At 41.1% G+C, this 26,261-nt stretch overlaps 1 protein-coding gene across 1 annotated transcript in view; it reads left to right on the top strand.

Moving 5' to 3' along the window:
* KIFAP3 (kinesin associated protein 3) overlaps positions 1 to 26,261 on the top strand; it is a 185,914-nt gene that overhangs the window by 54,489 nt on the left and 105,164 nt on the right. The window contains exons 6-10 of the mRNA XM_068240179.1: positions 7,547 to 7,646; positions 7,910 to 8,034; positions 9,621 to 9,719; positions 11,341 to 11,519; positions 20,914 to 21,076. Coding sequence (XP_068096280.1) covers positions 7,547 to 7,646; positions 7,910 to 8,034; positions 9,621 to 9,719; positions 11,341 to 11,519; positions 20,914 to 21,076 — 666 coding nt within the window. The remainder of the gene's footprint in view (positions 1 to 7,546; positions 7,647 to 7,909; positions 8,035 to 9,620; positions 9,720 to 11,340; positions 11,520 to 20,913; positions 21,077 to 26,261) is intronic.

The following is a 26,261-nucleotide window of genomic DNA, read 5'->3' as shown; positions in this document are numbered from 1 at the left end:
CTTGGGGAGACAATCCTCTCTGACATGTGGAAGGTGCTCTTGCATCCATTGTGATGACACTATGAGGTGTCATAACTCCTTGTAACACAATGTTAAAGGAAAAGGTATCCACCTGCAGGTTTAATCCTATAGATGTATGCCCTTCACAAACACCAGCTCAACATTCCTATGTCTACCTACCTGAAAGAAAAATGCAGACCTCTTTATTCATTTACAATCATCCCCCATAGTATGTATTACAACAGAGCCCAGATGTTGCACCTCAGTTTGTGCAATTTGCACAGCTCACCCTTCTTTATGCCACAACTTCACAAGAAATGTAAGTAGCCCTTATGCCAGTCACTTCCTCAACGATTTATGTTTAGCAGCTGAGAGTAAGTATAATTTTTTTTGGCTGTCTGCCATCCTGACCTTTTGGTTTGCGCTCAGTAGTAGGTTTGGCAGATAATGAATCTCCTTCCTCATCAGAACTGTCTGCATTTATCACATCATCATCATAAAATACATCTTCATCATCAGAGGTACTCATGTCACCTTTCTAAAGAATTCCAGTTACCTTTTTTGACAGTCGGTTTTTCTGATTTTGCATGGTATTTACTACCTTGTAGTTCTTTCCTATCATTTTCTTACCCTTGATATTTGCTGCATGCCATGCTAATGCTTTGCATTTATCTTCCAGATCTTGTGACCTGGAGGAAGTTAAATTTATTACTTGGTAACCAAGTTAGCATCTTCTAAAGTTTCTGTATGCTTTGCCAGCCATGCTGTCCACTCTGTCTGCCCTTGTAATGTTATGTCTGGTATTCAGAGCTCAGTCAGAAAGATCGATGCTACCTCTCTGCTGCAATTTGCCCCATTCTATTCTGTTTGCCTATGTCAAAATTCTTCACCATATTACATACCCTTCCAAGGGCAACCCCATCATCAAGGCTAGCCCATGGACAAGCCTTTTATCTTTTTATATGTAATATGTGGATATGAAAATAAAATAAGCTTCCAAATCCTCAAAAAGTTTGGTCCACTTCTATTTCATATACAGTATTAAAAACTAGAAGGTTGTGTTTGGTTTCTGAGACCTTACTTTTTTCTTCTTAGTACAATTTGCAACTAATTGTAAACCATTTATGACACAGAAACTTCTACTTGTACTTAAACATATCTTTATTGGTACAAAATTGGTTATGAATGACAGCTCAAAAAACCCTGTGTTAAAATAATCAACCCTTTAAAAACATATAAGGGGAGGGAGCGCTTCATCCAGAATTTCCACCAATCACCATCTGGTTATTGCACACAGCGGTCACCTATTGTATGCACAGCCGGCCTTGGGGGGGGGGGGGGGGGGAACGTAGAGACCATGGCCACTTCCGCTAGATTGTGTGCCTAAGCAACTAGATTGTGTTCCTATGCAAATCGTGATGGCAATCAATATGGTTTGATTGTATCTGGATGCACACCACTGAGGCCTCTCAATTAGCTGCCTGACTACCAGCAATCTCCCTGAATACCTTGTTGTTCTAATGTGCATTACAACTTCTTCATGCCCATATAATGGTGCCAGTTCTCAAACGTTGTTCAAACCTCAACATATCTTGTGTCAGGGACAGAGTAGACTCCTATGTCTATTAGCTGTGATAATTTAATCAGCACATGTTCCATGTTCCATCCGGCCTATTGCAGCTTTTAACAATGATTGATGCAATCCTTCATCAGTTGTCAACTTGTCTGAATTCCTGTATCAGTGCATGTCCCATAGGGCTCTTGAAGCTTTATAGCATAGATGGAAGCAATAACAACACATAACATTTGTAAAGCGCTTTTCTCCCAGTAATTGGTTGATTGGTAAATTGTGGTACAGATGAAAAATTCTATAAGTCTGCAAATGCCAGGCTAAACAGGTGGCTTTTCAGTCTGGATTTGAACAGCTCAAGGTATGGGGCTGTCTTTACTGGGTGTGGTAGACAATTCCAAACGGTAGGGGCAATGTGACAGAAATCTCTGGCTCCAAAGACTTTGAGATGCACTCTGGGAGTGGCCAAGTTTATGGATCCTGCTGATCTGAGGTTGTGAGGGGTGGAGTGCAGTTTCAGCAAGTCCTTCGTGTATACAGGTCCCAAACTGTGTAGGGACTTCAATGTCAATAGTCCAATCTTGAAGAGTATTCTCCATTTTACAGATAGCCAGTGCAAAGAGTGAAGAATTGGTGTATTGTGACAGTGGCGAAGCTGGTTTGTTAATAATCTGGCAGCAGCATTCTGTACTTGTTGCAGGCGGTACAGGTCCTTGTTTGGGAGGTCTGCATAGAGGGCACTGCAGTAATCCAGCCGTTATGTGATGAAGGCATGTACTAGGGTTGGAAGATCCTCTGGGGGAATGAAATGTTTAATTTTTGCAATGTTTCTCAGATGAAAGTAGGAAGTTTTGACTACAGCCGAGATTTGGTTTCTGAAGCTCAATTCACCATCTACAATATAATCTCGTTATAGTAAACTCCAAGGGACCAGGAAAAGTGGTTTACTATATCACAAGTTTACTATATCAGAAATTGACCTAGAAAAGACCCAGCATGCCCTGGTACCATTCTCTGCTGCACAGGACCAATTTTGTCCTCCCAGTGGAGGTACAGTACAAGCACTTGCACATTTGGTGGACTACAAGGTTAAGTATACCTTAAAGAGAACCCGAGGTGTGTTTAAAGAATGTTATCTGCATACAGAGGCTGGATCTGCCTATACATCCCAGCCTCTGTTACTATCCCAAACCCCACTAAGGTCCCCCTGCACTCTAAAATCCCTCATAAATCACAGCCATGCTGTGAGGCTGTGTTTACATCTGTAGTGTCAGTCTCAACTGCTCCCCCGCCTCCTGCATAGCTCTGGTCCCTGCCCCCGTCCCTTCCCTCCAATCAGCAGGGAGGGAAGAGATGCAGGCGGGGACTGGAGTTCTGCAGGAGGCGGGGAGAGCAGCAGACTGACACTATAGAGATAAACACAACCAGCTCTGACAAGCTGTTTGTCAGCAGCGTGGCTGTGATTTATGAGGGATTGCAGAGTGCAGGGGGACCTTAGGGGGGTTTGGGATAGCAACAGAGGCTGGACTGTATAGGCAGATCCAGCCTCTGTATGCAGATAATAATCTTCAAACCCACCTCGGGTTCTCTTTAAGGCTGCATAGCCAGGCTGGACAAATCGCTAGTACAGTATCCAGGGCTCCTTAAAAATGACAGCAGTCTCTGAATAGAGGCGCCACTCGCTTCCTGTGAGTAGCTCTGTTACCTCCATGGGCAGGACTTGCAGCATGTGTCCTGCAAAACTTTCTGCTCAAATTGAGCCAATCATGAAGCCTCTCTTCAAAATGCAGCAAATCATAATAAGCCACTCGCATCTGTAATGCAAGTGGCTCTGATACCTCCGCGGTCGGGACTTGGAATTCTCCTCTCCACTCTCCTTAGTTTTGCAGCAAGTTGGCCCTCTCTGATCTGCACTACAAGTGAAAGTAGCCTGTACTGTGCTCCACACACTACCAGGAGCATCATCGCTCATAAGGGTAGAGATACCTGGGAGTGCGTACAATCTCATGGGAGGACAGTGACAATACTTATATTATTGCAAAGTGAAAGTGGTAACACTGCATCCTCTTTTGTTTATGTTCACATTATTCCTTATGTTTCTCAGGCTGCTTATTTGTACAGTACTGTACATTCAGCACCGGTGCCATTCTTGTCTTATAAATGTTATCATGCATTAACTCACTTGCAACTAGCCTGAAGAGAGCAGCATACCATTGGTTTCACACTGACATATGATGCATGCACCGCCCACTGTTTACTATATCCAAGGTCAGCATCACGTAGGGGCCAAAAAACATGTTTACTATTTACAGAAGTTTTATTATATCAGATTTTACTACAACAGGCATTTCTTCCATAGACTTATAATGGCGATTGGCCAGGACCGTTTACTATACCCAAATGTTTACTATATCAGAGTTTATTATGAGATTATACTGTACTAGTAAAAAAAGCCCGCCCATTAAAAAATGGGCGCTAGGCTACGGGTGCTCCCCCCCGGCAATGCGAGCACAGATGTGTAGGACAGGTATAGCTTTGTGTCATCGGCACAGCAGTGGTATGTCAGGCCATGTTGTTGAATAATTGTGCCAAGTGGTAGCATGTAGATTGCAAACAGCAGAGGGGATAAGATTGAGCCCTGTAGCACTCCAAATTTTACAGGCGTGGGGTTTGACATGTCAGGTCCTAGGGATACTCCCTGTGTTCTGTCAGTCAAGAAAGATCTGAACCACTGGAGGATTGAGCCACTGATGCCACAGTATTCCTGCAATCTGTTGAGCAGGATTTCATAGTCGACTGTATCAAAAGCTGCAGAGAAATCCAACAGGATTAGGATGGAGCATTACGCTCTGATTTTTGCCATGAGCAGATGTGGCAGACTTGCATTAGGGGTGTTTCACAGCTGTGGTGTTTCTTGAAGCCAGATTGTAGAGGGTCCAAGATGTTGTTTGCTGATAGCCTGGCTTTAAGGTTCAGGTAGACAGCCTAGAAACACTCTAGTGTGCAAAGTCTGTTATGCAATTTGTAACAATGCAGCATAGGGGGTTGCTGGAAGATGTGTGGTGCATCACAATAACTCACAGCTCACAGATAACACTGCTGCGTCTCAGCCTACGGTCCCGTTGTCTCCGGTCTGGGAGCGCACTCACCTCTGCATCAGCCTCGCCTGCTGGAGCAGGTGATCCAGTTATGAGCACTTGACTATTTCCTCTGTAAGGCCTCTTGCACACTGCAAGCAATTCAGATTCAGATTCCGCTTTTTTAATCAGTTTTTACCTCCGATTCAGATTCAGATTTGCAGTGTGCAAGGAGCAAACTGCAAATCTGAATCTGAATCGGAAGTAAAAACAGATTAAAAAGCGGAATCTGAATCTGAATTGCTTGCAGTGTGCAAGAGGCCTAACACAGTCCAGCCTGCAACCCTGTATTGATCCGAAACAGATCTATGCCCTCTGAGTCTTATTGGAGAAAAGCACTTTACAAATATTATGTTGAATTATTGTATAGTGTCAATGCTGCAAGACCACTTGGTGTAAAACACTTGGTGAGATCTCATAACATTTGATTACAGTGGTCTTCATTCTGACAAGATAACAATAAGCCTGTGTCATTCACTTTGGACTTGATGCATACGTTTCTGAGATTTGTGGAAGGGGATGGTTCCAGAACAGCAAGAGACAAACAAGGGGCTTGCCTGGAAGTAGGCTTGGGGCACTTAATGTCAAAAAGAGCGGGCCTCCTGACTGAGTGACTGGAATATAGTTGACAAAAGATTTTAGTGCTAGTCTCTGTACTCCGTTATGCAAAACTGCAGAAACTTTGTTGCTAAGATTGTGATTTTTATCATCGACACTGACATATGAATCAAAAACATCATCTGATTTTCTAAAATTAGATGAAGAAGCTAGCTAAACAAACAAAAACAAAAATAACATTTGGTTGTTCCATCCTCCTAGGTCACTGGTGGTGAGTGACCTATCCTCATGCCACCTTTGGACCTTTTACACTTCACGCTTTGTTTTCTTTTTTTTTTTTTTATAACAAAAGGAATGTTGTGGAACAATATTAGTTATATACTGTGTACACACACACACACACACACACACACACACACACACACACACACACACACACACCATACTTCATACACATATGTGTATATATATATATATATATATATATATCTCAACTTCTTTTTATTTTTTTATAAATTATTGTTGTATTATTGTTAGCCAATTTTTTTTCTGTAAGTGACACACTGTGCTACCGTTTTGGACGTGTGTGCTGCGTTTTGGATAGAATTTTTTTTTTTTTTTTTTATGAAGTCCAGGTCTGCTGGACTACTTACACTCACCTAAAGGATTATCAGGAACACCTGTTCAATTTCTCATTAATGCAGTTATCTAATCAACCAATCACATGCCAGTTGCTTCAATGCATTTAGGGGTGTGGTCCTGGTTAAGACAATCTCCTGAACTCAAAACTGAATGTCAGAATGGGAAAGAAAGGTGATTTAAGCAATTTTGAGTGTGGCATGGTTGTTGGTGTCAGACGGGCTGGTCTGAGTATTTCACAATCCGCTCAGTTACTGGGATTTTCACGCACAACCATTTCTAGGGTTTACAAAGAATGGTGTGAAAAGGGAAAAACATCCAGTATGTGGCAGTCCTGTGGGCAAAAATGCCTTGTTGATGCTAGAGGTCAGAGGAGAATGGGCCGACTGATTCAAGCTGATAGAAGAGCAATGTTGACTGAAATAACCACTCGTTACAACCGAGGTATGCAGCAAAGCATTTGTGAAGGCACAACACACACAACCTTGAGGCGGATGAGCTACAACAGCAGAAGACCCCACCGGGTACCACTCATCTCCACTACAAATATGAAAAAGAGGCTACAATTTGCACAAGCTCACCAAAATTGGACAGTTTAAGACTGGAAAAATGTCGCCTGGTCTGAGTCTCGATAGTCAGAATTTGGCGTAAACAGAATGAGAACATGAATCCATCATGCCTTGTTACCACTGTGCAGGCTGGTAGTGGTGTAATGGTGTGGGGGATGTTTTCTTGGCACACTTTAGGCCCCTTAGTGCCAATTGGGCATCGTTTAAATGCCATGGGCTACCTGAGCATTGTTTCTGACTATGTCCATCCCTTCATGACCACCATGTACCCATCCTCTGATGGCTACTTTCAGCAGGATAATGCACCATGTCACAAAGCTTGAATCATTTCAAATTGTTTTCTTGAACATGACAATGAGTTCACTGTACTAAAATGGCCCCCACAGTCACCAGATCTCAACCCAGTAGAGCATATTTGGGATGTGATGGAATGGGAGCCTCGTGCCCTGGATGTGCATCCCACAAATCTGCGTCAACTGCAAGATGCTATCCTATCAACATGGGCCAACATTTCTAAAGATTGCTTTCAGCACCTTGTTGAATCAATGCCACGTAGAATTAAGGCAGTTCTGAAGGCGAAAGGGGATCAAACACCGTATTAGTATGGTGTTCCTAATAATTCTTTAGGTGAGTGTATATCCCAAATGGAGATTTGTGGAGAGCTCTAGGGATGCCTTTAGTAAATCCAGTTCGGTTGTGTTGTAGTTTTCACTTGAAATGTGTATGCGGTATATAAACAAAATGTTTTTCTTGCACTTACAAAGCTAGTAGGTGGAGTGCTAATCATATATTGCATATTTATTTGTGATATTTAATTTTCTTGATTAACAATACTTAAAAGAATATTTGGGTAGCGGTATTTTTAAGTCCTTGCCTAATAATTAAAACACAACTGAAAAATCATTATAGATTCTTTTTAAACAAGGAAGCTTCTTTATTGAATTTACTATTTCATTTATTGCATTTTTATTTTTCTCTGCATTTTTTCCTCTGTCAAATGTACATTATATATCCTCAGTTTGGCCCGATTTTATTAGCGATATTTATGAAAACCATTGTCTCCCCCCCCTTAGAAACGGCTTTAGGAGCTCTAGCCAGAGTACTGAGAGAAGACTGGAAACAGAGCGTGGAACTTGCTACCAACATTATTTATATCTTTTTCTGCTTCTCAAGGTAAACATGCTTTGTTTTTGCTTAAAGTCACTCCTCTAATGCTGCCCTCTATTTCTTCCCCATGGTGTAGCATCACCGGGAAGGAAATTACAGTTTATAGTCACCTGTTGCTGCATTTCTATTCCAGTTACGTTCCGATCTACAAACGGACCGTTTTTTTTTTTTTTTTTTTTATGCAGCTGTGAACCGAGCCTTAGTATATAGAATAGATAGATGGACAAAATTGTTTAATATTTGTATTAACATTTTTATTTTTGTTTCAGTTTTACTCAGTTTCATGGATTAATCACACATTACAAGATTGGAGCTCTCTGCATGAACATAATTGATCATGAGTTAAAGCGACATGAACTCTGGCAAGAAGAGTTGGGTAAAAAGAAGAAAGCAGATATCCTTTGGTAGTGATATAAATAAATATATATATATATATATTTGTTGTTGAGTGTCACCTCATTCAACAGTGGGGGTGGTCATATATTGTGCCGCATGGACCCTATTTTATTCATTTATTGTATTTATAATGTGCCCACATATTATGCAGCGCTGATATTTTGTATTAAATCTGATCATTTTTAGGTAAGGGTTAATATAACTCAAAATCTGGGTTACTTGTTTTGTTGTTTAATCTGAAAACAATATATAGAATAAAACAAGGTGCTCTCCAAAATTATTATTTTTTGTTTTTAAATTGCACAAGCCAATGTATGGGATTTAGCAAGCGCTATATTGGTACAGTCAGACAAAACTTCATAAAATAAAGTGCTGCACTTCCCTTTTTAAACTCCTATGTCCTTCATATATTTAATTAAAGGACAGCTGAAGCAAGAGGGATTTGGAGGCTGCCATATTTATTTCATTTTAACCTCTTGAGGACCGCGGTGTTAAACCCCCCTAGTGACCAGGACATTTTTTACTAAAATGGCCACTGCAGCTATAAGACAGGCCTAGCTGCAGGACCGCACAACTCAGCATGCAAGTGATTCCCCACCAGCAGAGCTCTCTTTTAGTGGGGCCTGATCGCTCCCCAGTTGTTTATTTTTTTTAATAAATTTTTATTTTTAAATAAATGTTCTTATTTTTTTTATTTATTTTATATTACCCTCTCCCTCCCCCCGCCAGCCAATCAGCGTGATCAGCCGATCACTCCCCAGCCCATGGAGGAGACTGTCCCCAGTACAGCGCTGCCTTAGATTGCATCGCTGTACGGGGTAATTAGACAGCGGTTTCGCCGTCTAATAATCTCCGAGTGGCGAGACTGAAGGCGGAGCATCAGCGCGTGCGATCTCCTGCTAGCCCCATAGAAGGCCGTTCACGCCAATTAGTGTGGAGCCGACCTGGGGCTGCCGCTGCGTTCACACCAATCGGCATGGAGCGGTCAGCAAGCAGTTAAGCAGTACCAGTTGCCTGGCTGTCCTGCTGATTCTCTTCCTTAATACTTTTAGCCATAGACCCTGAACAAGCATGCAGCAGATCAGGTGTTTTTGACATTATTGTCAGATCTGAGTGGATTAGCTGCATTCTTGTTTCAGGTGTGATTCAGACACTACTGCAGCCAAATACACCAGCAGGGCTGGTATTGTTTAAAAGAAAATAAATATGGCAGACTCCATATTCTTCACACTTCAGTTGTCCTTTTAAAGTTTTCCTGTTTCAGCCATTTGTTCTAATCTCTGCTATTCAGGAATGGGTATACCTCAAAGCAAACGTGCAGTCATAGTTTTAGCTTACCATAAACAGTGTGTTTTTCTTTTTTGAGATCATAAGTAATCCTCTTGACCAAATGAAATGGTCAACTAATTATGGATGATCATGGCATTTGATATACTTGCAACAGTAATTTAATTTTGCAGAACTGCAGAGCACACTTTTATTTATTTATTTTTTAACACAATCAAGGGATGACATGAAAATATGATGCATTTACAAAGGTGAAATCTGTATCTATCTTACCAATTCCTTGACAAATCTAAATACTTAGTGATGAGCCAGATGTTCCATCCTTAAAAAAAGAATATGAGAAAACATACAAGAAATATCAGGGGCTTCTTGTTAAACAGGAGCAGCTTTTGAGAGGTAAGATCTGTTTTTATTTAACACTCATCAGTAACTGCAATTATGACTAGTTTTTATCCAACTGTATGCTTCCAATAAAAAAATATGTAGCAAAAACAAAAATGCCCTCAGAAATACCCGCTGATTTATTGAAACCTATCAGAAGATTAAAAAAAAGTTGATATTGTGTAAAAAAAAAAAAAAAAAAATCAATACAAGGCCACATGGTTATTGACTTCACAGGGTACCCTGTAAGAGGATGTCGATGTACAAACAAACACATACACACCCACACCCACATACCCATATCTGACTTATGATGGAATCTGGAAGTCAGACCCACTCCAAGGTGAAATTAGTATGGGGGGGGGTATGTTTGTACTCCTTACTCTATTCCCTCAAATACTCAAAAGTAAAATACACCTCACAAAGTGGAAAATACTTTGAATTCTTTAATAGAATTATTTCATTCCTCCTCCTCCAAAAAGTACTTACAAGCTCCGCAATTTCCTATCATTCATTTAAATTAAAACCACATACTAATGCACACAGTCATATGGCTACACGTGTTAAAATGCATGTGTTGTATGACAAGCGTTGCATGGATAGGCTATTACCCAGTAGCAGTATGCACATCAATAAGTCAAAGCTTATTTGTTCATTGCAAGAGAGATTCTTCATTATAACTGCTGTTCTGAAGGGACAGCAACTACCCAACTTCCTAAAGACTTAGGAGGTGTTGACTCATGCATGGGGACATGGAAGAGCCGTGGATAGCTGAAACGAGATGAAGGGAAATGAAGGTATCGAGGGTTGTTTGCGCATGCAACTGTAAACAATCCTACCAACTTAAACGGTGAGCTCCACATTGGCCTCAATTCACTAAGCAGTTTAGACTAGTCTACTGATGGTTTGGTGTAAATCAGTTGCTTCAAGAGGGAATTCACTAATAATTACTCAATGTTTTAGACCTGGTCTAAAACATTCGGTGATTAGGTCGGTAAAGCAGGAGAAATGATCAAAAGATGCAATTCACAAACAAGTAGCTATGACTGACATCCTTCTCCTCTGATGAGCTCTCCTCTGGATACAACTAAACTCCTGCATAATTAATTCAAAAGGTTCCATCCTCACGTCTAAAATACCTCACAGAATTACTTTACTGACAGAAATCAGCTGGTCTAATCTCTGTCAGAAAAAGTGTGCGTGGTTACTCCTTGTTTGCCTTTGTGAATTGCATCTTTTGATCATTCTGCTTTAACGACCTAATTACCGAATGTTTTAGACCAGCTCTAAAAACAGGTCTAAAGCATTACACCAAACCATCAGTAGACTTAAAAACCATCAGTAGACTAGTCTAAACTGCTTAGTAAATTGAGGCCATTGTCGCTAAATGCTGGTTCAGCGCCTTTCTGAACAGGACCATATGGATGACCTAAAGAAAGCATTAATGTACAATGAGGTACATAGGGAGATTAAGGAATAATACTGACTTGTTGCTGATTTCACTGCAGGAACTACACTGAGACAGGGTTTTCTGAATACTTGTATCAAAATTAAATTAATTGATTGATTACCGTAAATTGAATTTCAGGATATCTTCTTCATTAAATGAAACTCTAAATACTTTTTTATTTTTTAGTTGCCCTATATCTGTTGCTTAACCTTGCCGAGGACACTCGTACGGAACTAAAGATGAGAAACAAGAACATTGTACATATGTTAGTAAAAGCACTAGACCGAAATAATTGTGAACTCCTTATCCTTGTGGTATCATTCTTGAAAAAGCTTAGTATCTTTTTGGAAAACAAGAATGACATGGTAAGTGTGAATGCCATTTTAATGTCTGCTATTGCCTATGTCGTATCTGGTAGCACAGGTAAAGTTAAAAGCAAAAGAAAGGGTGTTTCTGCACATTGATTGTGAAAACGATTGGAATTTCCTGTTCCTTACTGGAGTTTGAGTTTCCAGTAGGAGCAGCATGCTCTTTTATCCCTGGGTCTCGCATGCCCTTACCAGTACAGCTACAATGGGCCTGTAGGGTGCAAGCTACAGTTAAATCTGGGATCTTTCTTGTCCTTAAAAGGCTGATGTTTTCTCTATTGCAAGGTGAGGGTGAAATTAAGAATTTGCTAAAATACCTTCCCCTTGCTATACTTTTCTCTCCTGTTTTTGTGGATGTTTACAGGACAACTGAAGTGAGAGGGATATGAAGGCTGCAATATTTATTTCCTTCTAAGCAATACCAGTTGCATGGCTACACTGCTGATCCTCTGCCTCTAATACTTTTAGCCATAGAGCCTGAGCAAGCATGCAGCAGATCAAGTGTTTCTGACATTGTTGTCAGATCTGTCAAGATTAGCTGTATGCTTGTTTCTGGTGTTATTCAGACATTACTTCCACCAAAAGGATCAGCAGGACTGCCAGGCAACTGGTATTGTTTAAGAGGAAATAAATATGGCAGCCTCTGTATACTTCTCACCGCAGTTGTACTTTAAAGGCTGAGATCTGCTTCCTGGTGTTTAGCTCATGAGTGTGAATCATGACATGGGACACCACATTATGGGCAAGATGGACTCCTGTGCCTTCTGGTCTTATAGCATAGTCAAAGAGCTACATGTTTTAACCTCCCCCCCCCCCCAACTATTTTCAAATGACTCAAAATCTATCTACGTTTCTGCAGTGGTGCGTTTCACTCTATGCTCCAAAACGCTCATGATTTTAGTAAGTTTGCGCCCTGCCTGGTTGTTAACCTCTACTTCAGTGCAGAACAAATGTTAGTTTGCACTCTCCAATCTAGCTGTTTTCTGGTCAGCCATGTAAACTGAGTCTGGCTGCATAACCAGACATAGGGATCGGTAACAACAAAAGGATTAAGCTTATCTATGAAAAATGCCTTAGACAGTATTAGCTCCAGACAAATAATTAAATGTTTCCATGTTTTTATTGAACACACCATGTAAATATTCACAGTGCAGGTGGAAAACATGTGAACCCTTGGATTTAATAACTGGTTGAACCACCTTTGGCAGCAATTACTTCAACCAAACATTTCCTGAAGTTGCAGATCAGATGTGCACAATGGTCAGGAGTAACTTTTGACCATTCCTCTTTACAGGATTGCTTCAGTTCAGCAATATTCTAGAGATGTCTGTAAATCGCTTTCTTGAGGCCATGCTACTTTTGGGTTGAGGTCAGGACTCTGACTGCGTCACTCTAGAAGGCATATTTTCTTCTGATTAAGTCATTCTGTTGTTGATTTACTTCTGTGCTTTGGGTCGTTGTCCTATTGCAACACTCATCTTCTGCTAAGCTTCAGCTGTTGGACAGATGGCCTTAAGTTCTCCTGCAAAATGTCTTGATAAACTTTGGAATTCATTTTTCCTTCGATATTGGCAAACCGTCCAGACCCTGACGCAGCAAAGTAGTCCAAAACCATGATACCCCCACCACCATACTTCACAGTTGTGGTGAGGTTTTGATTTTGGTGTGGTGTGCCTCTTTTTCTCCACACATACTGTTGTGTGTTTCTTCCAAACAACTCAACTTTGGTTTCATCTGTCCACACATTTTTTTGCCAGTACTGCTCTTAACATCCAGGTGCTCCTTCGCAAAATTTTAAATGTGCAGCAATGTTTTTTTGGACAGCAGTGGCTTCCTCTGTAATATCCTCCCATGAGCTTCATTCTTGTTTAGTGTTTTACATATCATAGATTCGCTAACAGGGATGTTAGCATATGCCAGAGACTTTTGTAAGTCTTTTGCTGACACTCTAGGATTCTTCTTCACCTCACTGAGCTTTCTGCACTGTGCTCTTGCAGTCATCTTTACAGGACGGCCACTCCTAGGGAGAGTAGCAGCAGTGCTGAACTTTTGCCATTTATTGACAATTTGTCTTACTATGGACTGATGACCGGCAAGGCATTTGGAGACAGTTTTAAAACCCTTTCTAGCTTTATGCATCAGTAATTCTTAATCGTAGGTCTTCTGAGAGCTCTTTTGTGGCTGACTCCTCAGTCCAGTTAGCTTGTAGAGATGTCATTAGTCTAGGGGTTTGCATACCTTTTCCACCTGCACTGTGAATGTTTACATGGTGTGTTTAATAAAAATATGGAAACATTTAATTTGTGTGGTATTAGTTTAAGCAGACTGTGACCGTCTATTGTTGTGACTTAAATGAAGATCAGATCACATTTTATGACCAGTTTGTGCAGAAATCTATATAATTCCAAAGGGTTCACATACTTTTTATTGCTACTGTAGCTGTCATGGCACTGAATTGTGGGAAGTGAGGGTTCATAAAGCTAAGGTTTTAAAGTAGCCCTGTCACGGTTTGTAAAGTATTTGACCTATACCTTTTCATGCTTACATTTAAAGAAGACAAAGTGCAGTGTTCTCCCCAGAATTTTTTTCCAGCCGGGTGGCATGAAAAAGTAGCTGGGTGGGAAATTAAGGTCACGATGGGTGGGGAAGGAGGGTGATGTTGTCTGCTACTACTAGGCGAGAATGGACAGGGAGGATCATGCTGGGTGCTGCTTGCTGGGGAGAAGAGTAGGTGGAGTACGCTGGTTGTTACCTGGTGAGGTAGTCCTGCTAGGCACTGCCGATAGGGGTAGAGGATTACACTAAATGAAGCTAATGGAAAAAGAGGCATCTTGCACTGAGTGGTGCTGTTCTGATGGGCAATCCAATTAAGTGCTGCCAAAGCCAGATTAATACCAGAAAGGGGCTGTAGACAGGGTGACTAATTTAGGTCCAAAACCACACATCCCCACAGACTGTTTCGTTATCTCATTAAAAAAGTCTCACAATTGTTTTGGCTGACACAGTAGTAGTAAACCCAGTGTAGACATGCTTGTTGTTTGTCTATGGCTAAACAGCATGCACTACAAAGAAAAATAAAAGTGCTTGGGGGTTTCTGCTGTGGCTTCTCCCCTTAAACAAAATCAAGCACTGGTAAGCAGACATACATACTGTATACAGGAAATACAGTATATAGAGGACAGAGGGGGTGGAGTAGAAAAAGTGAATGCAAACTGAAGGGAAGAGGAATAGGTGCGAGTGTCTGGGATGGAGATAGATTGTCTTTGAGGGACAGAGAGTGTGTGTGAAAAGGACTGGGAAAGGGGAAATAAAAAAAAAAGAGGGAGAAAGGGTGTGAGAGAGACAGAGGGAAATCTGTAAGAGGGAGAGTGAGGGAGAGACATACTACATGCAGGAATGAAAATGTGAGTGCACAGCACACTGCAGGAAGTCTGCATACTGATGTCCAGGACAACTAGCTATGTAACGTCTCCGGCAGAGCAGTGGGGGAAGGGAGGCAGTAATGGCTGTAAAGTTTTCTAATACCTGTCTTGAGAGACGGCAGCTGAGTCACCACAAGGATTCCGTTGCTGGGGGGACCATTACTGCTATCGGATAACCATCTGCCCTGCTGTTGCTCTCCCCGGCATGAACGAGCACTGCTACACACTGTTCTCTATGTGCTCTGAGCTCTGATCGGGGGAGGCTGGAGCACGTGCTGACAAAATTCCTGCATGATGGGAAGACAGGAAGAGGAGAGCCCGTCCTCTGCACTACTCAGGCAGATCAGTGACTCAGAGGGAACACAGCAAGCCCACGTTCTCTCGGCTCTTTCTCTGTGTGCCCCCACTCCTTCAAAGCTCCCGCAGTGGCTTGTAATGTCAGTTCTGATACGCAGGAGCTGAGGAGGGCGGAGATAGTGTTAGAGTGACAGCGGACAGCTCCAATGCCACAGCCGCTGCGCACACAGTTAGATGAGTGTGGAGGACGGCAAATATGCTGCAGACAGGGAGTCACAGCATGCAGCAGACAGGGAATCACAGCAGCCGGGCGGGAACTGAGATCAGCCGGGCGCCCCGCCCAGTTAAAAGGCTCTGGGGAGAACACTGAAAGTGCTTGGAAGTACCTTTTAGAATAAAAGCACTGCATCTTTATTTGCCTGTGAAGCTTCCACATTAAGGCATACACTGAACTGGATAGTCACTGTTCTTTATCCTATCTCACAATTCTGATAACGGCAAAGTAACCGTACTGTTTAGACTGCATGGATATTTGCACATCTTAACCACTTCCCAACTGAGGGGTTTTACCCCCTGACCACCAGAGCAATTTTCACCTTTCAGCGCTCCTTCCATTCATTCGTCTATAATTTTATCATTACAATGCAATGAAATGAACTATATCTTGTTTTTTTCACCACCAATTAGGCTTTCTTTAGGTGGGACATTATGCCAAGAATAATTTTATTCTAAATGTGTTTTAATGGGAAAATAGGAAAAAAATTGGGAAAAAATTTATTATTTTTCAGTTTTCGGCCTTTATAGTTTCTAAATAATGCATGCTACTGTAATTTAAACCCATTAAATGTATATGCCTATTTATCCCGGTTATAAAACCGTGTAAATTATGTCTCTATCACAATGTTTGCCGCCAATATTTTAATTGGAAATAAAGGTGCATTTTTTTTTCAGTTTTGCGTCCATCCCTAATTACAAGCCCATAGTTTATAAAGTAACAGTGTTATACCCTCTTGACATAAATATTTAAAAAGTTCAGTCCCTAAGGTAACTATTTATGTATTTTTTTTAAATTGTAAATTTTTTATTTTTTTTTAATTACAAAAAAAAAAAATTGGGGAGTGTGGGAGGTAAGGAGTTAATTTTTTGTGTAAAACTAGTTTATTTGTGTCTAAAAAATGCTTAGGGTGTAGTTTTACTATTTGGCCACAAGATGGCAACAGTAACTTTTTGTTTCATGCGACCTGCAAGCGCCCTTCCGGACGCTTGCAGGAAGTAGAAAGAGGCTGGGAGTTTGTTATTGCTCACAATGATCGCGCTGCTCAGCCGAGCGGCAGCGGATCATTGCGGGGCTTAAATCAACGAACGGGAATGGATTTTCCCGTTCGTTGATCTCTGGGCGAGCGGGCGGGCGGCGTGTTTACTAGCGGCGGGCGGCGTGTTTACGAGCGGGAGCGCGGGCAGCGGCGGGAGTGCGCAAAGTACGGATTTCTCCGTCCCTGGGGGTTAAAGGATGGAAAAAGGGACGGAGAAATCCGTACGGGCGGGGGTAAAGTGGTTAAGTAAGCACAGAAATAGGATTTTTAAATTTTAAAAGTTGATTTATTTCAATACTTATCATTTAAATAGTTGTTTACTTTTAGCTTTAGTTGAACTTCAAAGAGCTTTCTGTAATTTCCTGAATTTTTGATTTTTAACAGCAAAAATGAATCAGTAACACATTTTTTTCAAAATTATTTTCTTATAGAAGAATCAGCATTTATGTCTGTGTTTTTTTTTTTTAATGAGACAGATTAACCACTTCACCCCCAAGGACTTTTTACCCTAACGCACCAGAGCAATTTCTCCCTGTCAGCACTCCTCCCTTTTATTCACCAATTTCTACCCTTAAAACGCTGCTTTGCGTCAAATCTAGATTTTTCCCCGGGACTTTTGGCGTGTATCCCACTCATCCATGCAAAAACTCAGATGTTAGACCCCTTGCAACATCTTTTCCATCACTTTTGTGGCCAGCATAAATTTTTCTAGTTTTCAAAGTTCACCTCCCCATTGAAGTCTATTGCAGTTTGCAAAAGTTTGCATGTTCGTGAACTTTTTGAGGAGGTTCGCGAACGCGGTTCATGAACCAAAAATCGGAGGTTCGGGCCATCTCTAATTACAAGCCCTTACATAGTAAAATAACAGTAATATACCCTCATGACATTGTCCTTAAGGCAACTATTTATCTATTTTTTTTTCAAGTGTTAGGGGTTTGAAGTGAAAGGGATTTACTGTAAAAAAAAATGTAATAATGCATGTATGGTGTGTGTATTTTCACTTTTTTTTTTTTTTACATTTGACGAGTCTTTCTACTTCCTGTATTAAGAATGGACATGGCCCCTGATCGGGTCATGTCCATTCATTGCAGGCATTGCGATTGGTTAGGGGAACGCTTATTCACTTCCCCAGTCATGATTGGTACAAGCAGCGGGCACGCATGGTGGTGGTGAGTGACGCAGTAACCACTTAAGCCAATCTGGACGGATACATTTGTCCAAAAATTGCCACTCAAAGGCAGTTTGGACGAATATATCCGTCCAGCAGTGTTGCTGCCCTTGTGCACGCGTATCTGCATGCAGGCGGCTCCTTCCCTGCAGCTATTACAGGGAATCAATTGCTGAAGAGGAACCAGTTTTCCCCGGAGGCAAACGATTCCCTGCAAATGAATCAATTGCCTCCAAACATTAACTGTGAAAAGTAAAACAAAAGATCTTGCCCTCCCTGGTATCTTCCAGGAGAGTGCTTAGCGCCACCTAGTGGCCAAAAAGTAAAATTAAAGTACAAATGGGGGGAAAAAACACATACAAATGAAAAAAAAAAAAAACACAATACACACTAAATAAAAACTGACTCCCCATCCTGCCCATTAACTAAAAAAATAAAAACGCACGTTTAAAAAAAATAAATAACAATAAATGACAGTTAAAAAAAAAATACACAAATTGTTACCTTAGGGACTAAACTTTTTAAATATGTACGGTATGTTGTGAAGGTATATTACTATACACCTTATTACCTTGAGCCCATATGGGCTTGTAATTAGTGATGAACGCAAAACTGAAAAAATGCACCTTTATTTCCAAATAAAATATTTGCGCCATACATTGTACTAGGGAAATATTTGAAACGTTGCAATAACCTGGACAAATGGGCAAATAAAATGTGCGGATTTTATCCACAGTGGAACGTTTTATTCTTAAACTATAATGGCTGAAAACTGAGAAATAATTATTTTTTTCAATTTTTTTTTTCTTATTATTCCTGTTAAAATGCATTTAGAATAAAATAATTAATAGCAAAATGTATCACCCAAAGAATGCCTAATTGGTGGAAAAAAACAAGGTATAGATCATTTATGTGTGTTGAGTTGTGATAAAGTTATTGGCGGATGAATGGGAGGAACGCTGACAGGGGAAATGGCCTTCGTCCTGAAGATGAAGTCACCTGCGGGCTGAAGTGGTTAAAACATCCTGGAGTTGTTAAGAGGCTACAGCAGGATGTTTCAATGCTGTGGCTTGCCACTCACTAAGTGTTTAAAGTTAACATTACATTTCACAAAAATTAACATGCAATGCCTTATGCAGAAATGATTGTTGAAATCCAGTATAAGGTAAATGATGGAAGTTGAGGATATCTGCTTATTGCTGTGTACAATATCTATGGTGCAGCTGCAGCAATCATTGGTGGCTATGATTGCATGACAGTGCGAAGTGAGGAATCGCCCTTTCTGGCACGAAGAGCATTTGTTGTAAAGGTACTTCCAGACACGTTGGGGTCTCTGCATTACACATAACGTTAACAATAAACTGTTAAATGCCATGGGCTTAAAAAATACGCACAAATAAATATAAATATCTAGATTTTGTTTAAAATAAAATTGTTAAAGTGACCCTGAAGCAAAAAAAAAAAAAAAACTTTTGCTATAATTAATTGTATATGTAGTATAGCTAAGAAATAGAGCATTAGTAGCATAGAAATTTTTCTTATTTTGTTCCCAGTACAGGAAGCGCTGAGAAACTTCACTTGTTATCTATGCAAAAGAGCTACTCTGAGCTCTCCAAACAAACTTGGGCCTGCTACAGTGCTGTCTTCTGAAGCACTTATACATCAAAGAAACGGTCATAGACAGATTTAGAAAATATTTTAAAGCAGGGAAGTTTAAAGGTTCATTTGCTTGGCTTGTTTTATAGTTTAGAATACCGAGTATGGTTTGTTAATTGCAGAACTATGCAATGTTATAAATAAAGCTATATATCTGAAAATATATATATATTAATGAGACTTTTTTTCTTTGCTACTAGTGTTCTATTAATTATCTGCACTACACATACAATTCATTATATCTTAAGTTGTTTTTTTTTTTTTCTTTTTTAGCTTCAGTGTCACTTTAAAGTGAAATTCTACTTTCATTAAAGGGGCACTATGGCAAAAAATTGTAACATTTAAAATATGTGCTAACAGACAAATAGGAAGTATGTTTTTTCCAGGGTAAAATGAGCCATAAATTACTTTTCTCCTATTTTGCTGTCACTTACAGTAGGTAGTAGAAATCTGACAGAAGCCACAGGCTTTGGACTAGTCTATCTCTTCATGGGGGATTCTTAGGGATTTTTTTTTTTCAAAAGCACTTAGTGAATGGCAGTTGCTCTGTCCAACTGCCAAAAAACTGTGTAGCGAGCAGGGAAGCTGGCCAGCATAATTGTTTAAATCCTTCTTAGGGAATATCTTTGTAAAGAATAAAAGCCTTCCTGAGAATCCCCTATGAAGAGATGGACTAGTCCAAAACCTGTTGCTTCTGTCAGATTTCTACTACCTATTGTAAGTGACAGCAATATAGGAGAAAAGTAATTTATGGTTCATTTTACTCTGGAAAAAAACATACTTCATATTTGTCTATGTTTGCAAATATTTTAAATTTTACAATTTTTCGACATAGTGGCCCTTTAAGGAGTAGATCTATATATTGTTTAGACTTAGCCAATCATTATTGTATTTGTGGAAGAGTCAGCCAGCTGACATTAGTTGATTATAAGCAGATTGCAATGGTATTTGCTCTGTACAGCTAGTTACCCATTCCCAAGAAATGGAAGGTTGAAAGCACTCTAACACAGTGCGCCAAATGTATTGATTAAGTGGTTGGAAACAAGTAAAATTCATAGCTGACTGCAAATTGTGAGGGAAAGATTAGTTTAGCATCTTTAAATTGCAATCTTTAATGTATTGTATATCCAACTTCTGTGGTCGCCTTTAGTAGTCTGTACTATATGTTTTAGGGCCCTTTTCCACTAGCGCGTTTGCGCTAGCTGAATCGCAAAACCGCAAACCGCTAGCGATTTTACAATCGCTACGGTTTGCTTTTTAACATAGGAATCGCGGTAGGTCATTTCCACTACCGCGATTCATTTTTTACTTGATCGCGATCGCGCCGCGGAGCGACTTTTGCCGCAATTTTGCTATGCAGTGCATAGCATAGCAAAATCGCGGCCGCAAACGTCAGGAAAACGGCGGAATTGCGATTCAGCAATCGCTAGCGTTCAGCGCGAACGCTAGCGACTGCTAGTGGAAAAGGGCCCTTATAGTAGCATTCAGTGTAGCATTCAGTTTAACAGCACATTTCATTTTATTTCTTACTTCAGGCTGAAATGGATATTATTGAAAAGCTAACTAAAATGGTGCCATGTGAGCATGAAGATTTGTTGAATATAACCTTAAGGCTTCTTCTGAACCTGTCCTTTGACACTGGTCTGAGAAACAAAATGGTGCAGGCTGGATTGCTTCCCAAACTCACTGTGCTTCTAGGTACAATTCTTTGGTGCTTCCCATGTGATTTTTGTTGTTGTTGATGACCGTGTACTGCATGACGAAATTGCTTTTAGTAGGAGGGGTAAGAAGGGCAATAATGCCCTTGGAGGTTGCTGTTATTCAAAGATCCGGTGTTTCCTAGATTGCCCCTTTACTGACCAAGTGTGATCCCAAACCTAGCTTAAAATTATCTTTTTCCCCGACCTATTTTAACATTAGCCATGCCCCCACCCCATTGCTTAAAGGAATACTATCGATTGAAACGACTTTTTTTTTTAATACTCTATATTAGTGTACACATTGCCACTAGTGCTAGGGGCACTTTATTTATTCACCCAGGTCTCTCTCTCGCTATCCCTGCTTAAAAATTCATTTCTCACACAGCTCATAGTAGTTTGGGTCACCCTGAGCTGCTTGGCTACTCTGTCACACAGCTCACAAATAGATTTCACTGTGTCACTCACAGCATGCAGGAGACCTGAGGAGAAACAGGCTGATCTGAGGTGGTAACAGGTAACTAAATTAGCTGTAATATTGCTGGAATATAACTAGCTATACCACGAGTCTGTGTTTACACTCAGACTGGCTGCCTGCTTGAGGTGATTCACTCCAGGCTGCATCCACTTTACAAGCTGCTGAGAGAGGCAGACCACTGTCTACAATTAGCATCATTAGTATCTTTATCAGTCAAGAGAAGCAAAGATCATAAATACACATTGCTAGAATCTTTAACCCCTTACCACCATATCAATAAGATTCTTTCAGCAAGGTGATAATTAAACTATAAACTGAGGAGTTGATAGCAACTCCCCTGTGCAGACACATGGTCTGGCCCTCTGGGAGCTCAGTATTAGATACATTTTGTATCCAACACTGACGCCAAAACTGATGGAGGATTTTATAGCTGAGAGGAACAGCTGTGTGAGGAATCAAATTGCTCCTAGTACTTGTCCTAATGTGTGCTACAACATACAGCATTTAAAAATAAATGCATACATCGATAGTATTCCTTTAACACAAACCATATCCAGACTTTTTCTCACATGCCTTTTACAGAAGTCCACATGTTTACAGGTAGGGCTTAGGAGACCCATTTTGACTGTTGTCCAATGGTGGCACAGTTGAAAAGCTATATGTATACACTGTGTAAAGTTCTGTAGAAGATGTCATCACTATATAAATCATAATGATAATCCTTGTGAAGAGCTGGCAGTGAAATTGGCGGATGCCACAAAAAGGAAGAGTAGACACAGTGTGATGAGTATGAGGAGGAGACAATGACAAGTGGTGCATATTACGAAGGTCCAACAGCAATGTTTGCAATAATTGTGATGTGGCTGGAATTAGTGGCAATGTTGGAAAGCTCCAGGGAAGAAACTTCCTTTCCATACTAATATACCTGACCAAGATCCTCAGACAACAGCTGTTAATTATATACATTCTATGCTTGATTGGAAAGCCAAGCTTTACTGTTTTTCACGGTTAATGGATGGACTGAGAGGAGGCAGTTGCAGTAATCAATGCTGAAGTCTGAAAGCACATCTGACTATAAGGAAACCTGGGTGAGAGGGATATGGAGGCTGACATGTTTATTTTCTTTTAAATGCTGCACATTGCCTGGCTGTCCTGCTGATCCTCTGCCTCTAATACTTTAAGCCATGGACCCTGAACAAGCATGCAGATCAGATGTCTGACAAATCTGACAAGATTAGCTGCATGCTTGTTTCATGTGTGCGATTTAGACCCTTCTGACCAGAAAGATCAGCAGGACTGCCTGGTATTGTTTAAACAGAAATAAACATGGCAGCTTCCATAGGTCTCACACCTCGAGTTCCTTGTAAAAGGTCTCCTGATTAAAGAAAATGCAAACTTTGATTGTGCTGTTTATTTTCAGTACCCCTAATTGAAAAAAAAAAACCCGCCTCCACAACAACTTGTGTGTGAAGGGAAGGGAGTAACTTAATCTGTTCCTAGCCATGACATTAGAGCTGTACCTCAGCAGTTGTTCGACAACGTTCTGGAGAGAAGAAACTTGCCAACTGATGGTGTCAGCGTTCATAGGATATTAAATCGTAGATCAGCACCAGCTAACAAGCCAGGAGATTAATTATGCTGACTGTCAGGCTTCATTTTGAAAAAGGAAACGAGAAAAACAGAATGGCAGTAAAAATAGAAGCAAGATTTCTAACTAATTATACAATAACCCTTTAGAAGAGCACTGATATACAAAATAACACCTGGTTACTTGATTTGAGGAGGCTTTACAAAAAATCTCACAAAGATCTGCTAGTACAAATGACTACAAGAATTGCAACATTTTATCTGTTTTTGTTCTGCAGTTAGGAGTAATGCAGACAGGGAGAGTCTTGCTTGGTTCAAAATATCCTCATTTATCAGCAGGCAAATAGTTGGCTATCTGGCAAGGGAGGGCTAGTTTAGATTGGGGAGGGGGGGAGTTAACTGCGTGATTCAGCCAATAACCTATCTTGCTGCACACAGAACTGAGAGGGTACGTGTAATGATCGCTGCTGCAGCAGCTATTGCTGGAAGTAGTGCTGCAGCTCAGGCAGTTCTGATCTATTTCCATGCAAGTTGCATAGCTTTGTCTGTCTTTCCCTGCTGTCAGCTTGTGACTGATTATCATTCACCTGTGTGGGAATCTGCATGTCTGCTCCCATTGGATGACCTCAGTATAAAGATCTGCTTCCTGCAGGGTTTCCTTGGGTTTTCATAGCTTCAGCTTAAGCCTGCCTTGCTGTCGCTTCAGCCCCCGATCGTGTTTCTTGTTCTAAAGATACTTTGCTGGTTTTGCATCATATGTTGGTTCATTGCCAATATATATGCATACCAGCACGTTTATTATTTTCCTTGTATTTGTGTTACGTGATACATCAGTCTCGCTGATGTATACGTACACGAACTGTTTATATCCTGTGTTCAGTTAGTCAGTTTTCCAGCACGTTTTGGTAGTTTGCGCGTACCGTGAACACCCGTGCTGAGCTAGTTATCCTGTTCCTGGTCCTGTTTGAGGATTGCGTTCATCTCTGCGAAGAGATTACGAATCCTTCTGAATCCTGTTCTGTTACTGTTTGTGGATTGCGTTCATCTCTGCGAAGAGATAACAAATCCTTCTGAATCCTGTTCTGTTACCGTTTGTGGATTGCGTTCATCTCTGCGAAGAGATAGCGAATCCTTCTGAGTCCTGTTCCCTGTATTACTCCATTCCTAGTCAGCGTTCCTGCTTATGTCATATATCGGTTCATTGCCGATATATACATATGTTAGTCAGACGTTACAAATAGTTTCATTGATAGCTGTAATTGTAATACGCTAGGAAAACATACTTATTGTATATTTATCTGTGTTACGTTTATCTATCTTAATCCTGCTATTTTCTGACTGTCCTGTCCTGTCTTTGTGAGGCACGCCATCGCCGCATCGCATTGGCTGCCTCATTCCAGTCTGTCTGGTTTTGGACGCTTGCTGTCGCTAAGTAGCCGCTAGCTAGCAAGCGTTCATTCTGTCTACCTGTCCTGATCTCCTCAGTTCTGGTTTGTGCGCTCAGCGCTACTTTGCGCTGAGACGTTATAACGAAAGCATTGTTTGTGGCTGTCAGATCTGCACCGGCTCTGTGCGCCACAATCTCCTATTGGAGTCAGTCCTCCCCTCCACTATACTAGGGATAGCCTGTTTCCTGGTGCTAGTGTGTGTACCTCCTCCACGCCAGCTCATGCGTTGCATGCTGACTGTGGAGAATACACCACCAAGCCTTACAGTACGATCACTTGTTATAAAACTGTCTCATGTAATTAACCATCTAGCTTCATGTGAACTGGCTTGGTCCTGTGTAATTGCTATACCACCACTAAGCGACATCGACAGAAACACTGCCAGGTTCAGCTAGTAGCAATGATTTCACAATTTCTTAAAATTTTTGCAGCAGGGCTGGGAGACCGCCACTATGTCCTGCAGCCAGCTGAACACACGGGGGTACATGCATAATGCTCCTTGCCTAAATATTTTTGCACCATGTTTAAAAATGGTGAGAGGTATTTGGATGGCAGAAGGCAGGTGGTTAAATGAGATGTCAGGAAAAGGGTGGAAGTATTCAGTCTCAGTGTTTAATAGGAAAAACATTGCCTTCCTTGGCATGTATGATACAGATGCCCACCAAAAAAATCAAACGCTTGTTTCAGTAAAACTAAGACAATGGCCTCAATTCATAAAGCATTACCACATGCGTTAATGCTGAAAACAGCAGACTTTCCCGAGCACTTAGCAAAGTGTCAATTCATTAAGGCTGTTACCGCATGAAAAACTGAAATTACCGAGCGGTGAGGTAAATTACAGACTTGGCTGTAATTACCTCCAACACATGCCAGTAAATTGTCAGGAAATGTCAATTAATAAAGCCTTCAACAAGCGGTAAGTCAGACGATAATTACCATCACCTCTGGTGAGGTCTTAACAATGCGAAGTCTCTGTGAGTCTGTGCAGGGAACCGAATTCTCTGTGAGTCTGTGCAGTGAACCGAAGTCTCTGTGAGTCTGTGCAGGGAACTGAAGTCTCTGTGAGTCTGTGCAGGGAACTGAAGTCTCTGTGAGTCTGTGCAGGGAACTCTGTGAGTCTGTGCAGGGAACTGAAGTCTCTGTGAGTCTGTGCAGGGAACCGAAGTCTCTGCGAGTCTGTGCAGGGAACCGAAGTCTCTGCGAGTCTGTGCAGGGAACCGAAGTCTCTGCGAGTCTGTGCAGGGAACCGAATTCTCTGTGAGTCTGTGCAGGGAACCGAAGTCTCTGCGAGTCTGTGCAGGGAACCGAAGTCTCTGCGAGTCTGTGCAGGGAACCGAAGTCTCTGTGAGTCTGTGCAGGGAACCGAATTCTCTGTGAGTCTGTGCAGGGAACCGAATTCTCTGTGAGTCTGTGCAGGGAACCGAATTCTCTGTGAGTCTGTGCAGGCATGGCTGGCCTTAGGTTTCAAAGCGCCCTGAGCAAAACCTGATTTTTGTGCCCCTCTTCATCCTCTTTACACACACGCACACACACGTACATACACACGCCCATATGCAAGTCACCTTTTCTCCTGAGTTACCTCCTAGGACAGTGGTTCTCAACCTTTTTGAAGTCGTGACACATCACGCCAAATGCTCAGATCTCCGGGATACATCTCGTATGTATAATCGAAA

The sequence above is a fragment of the Hyperolius riggenbachi genome, chromosome 6 (assembly GCF_040937935.1).
Source record: "Hyperolius riggenbachi isolate aHypRig1 chromosome 6, aHypRig1.pri, whole genome shotgun sequence".
NCBI classification, from domain to species: Eukaryota; Metazoa; Chordata; class Amphibia; order Anura; family Hyperoliidae; genus Hyperolius; species Hyperolius riggenbachi.
Note: the sequence above shows the minus strand (reverse complement) of the source record. Positions and strands in the feature narration are given on the sequence as shown.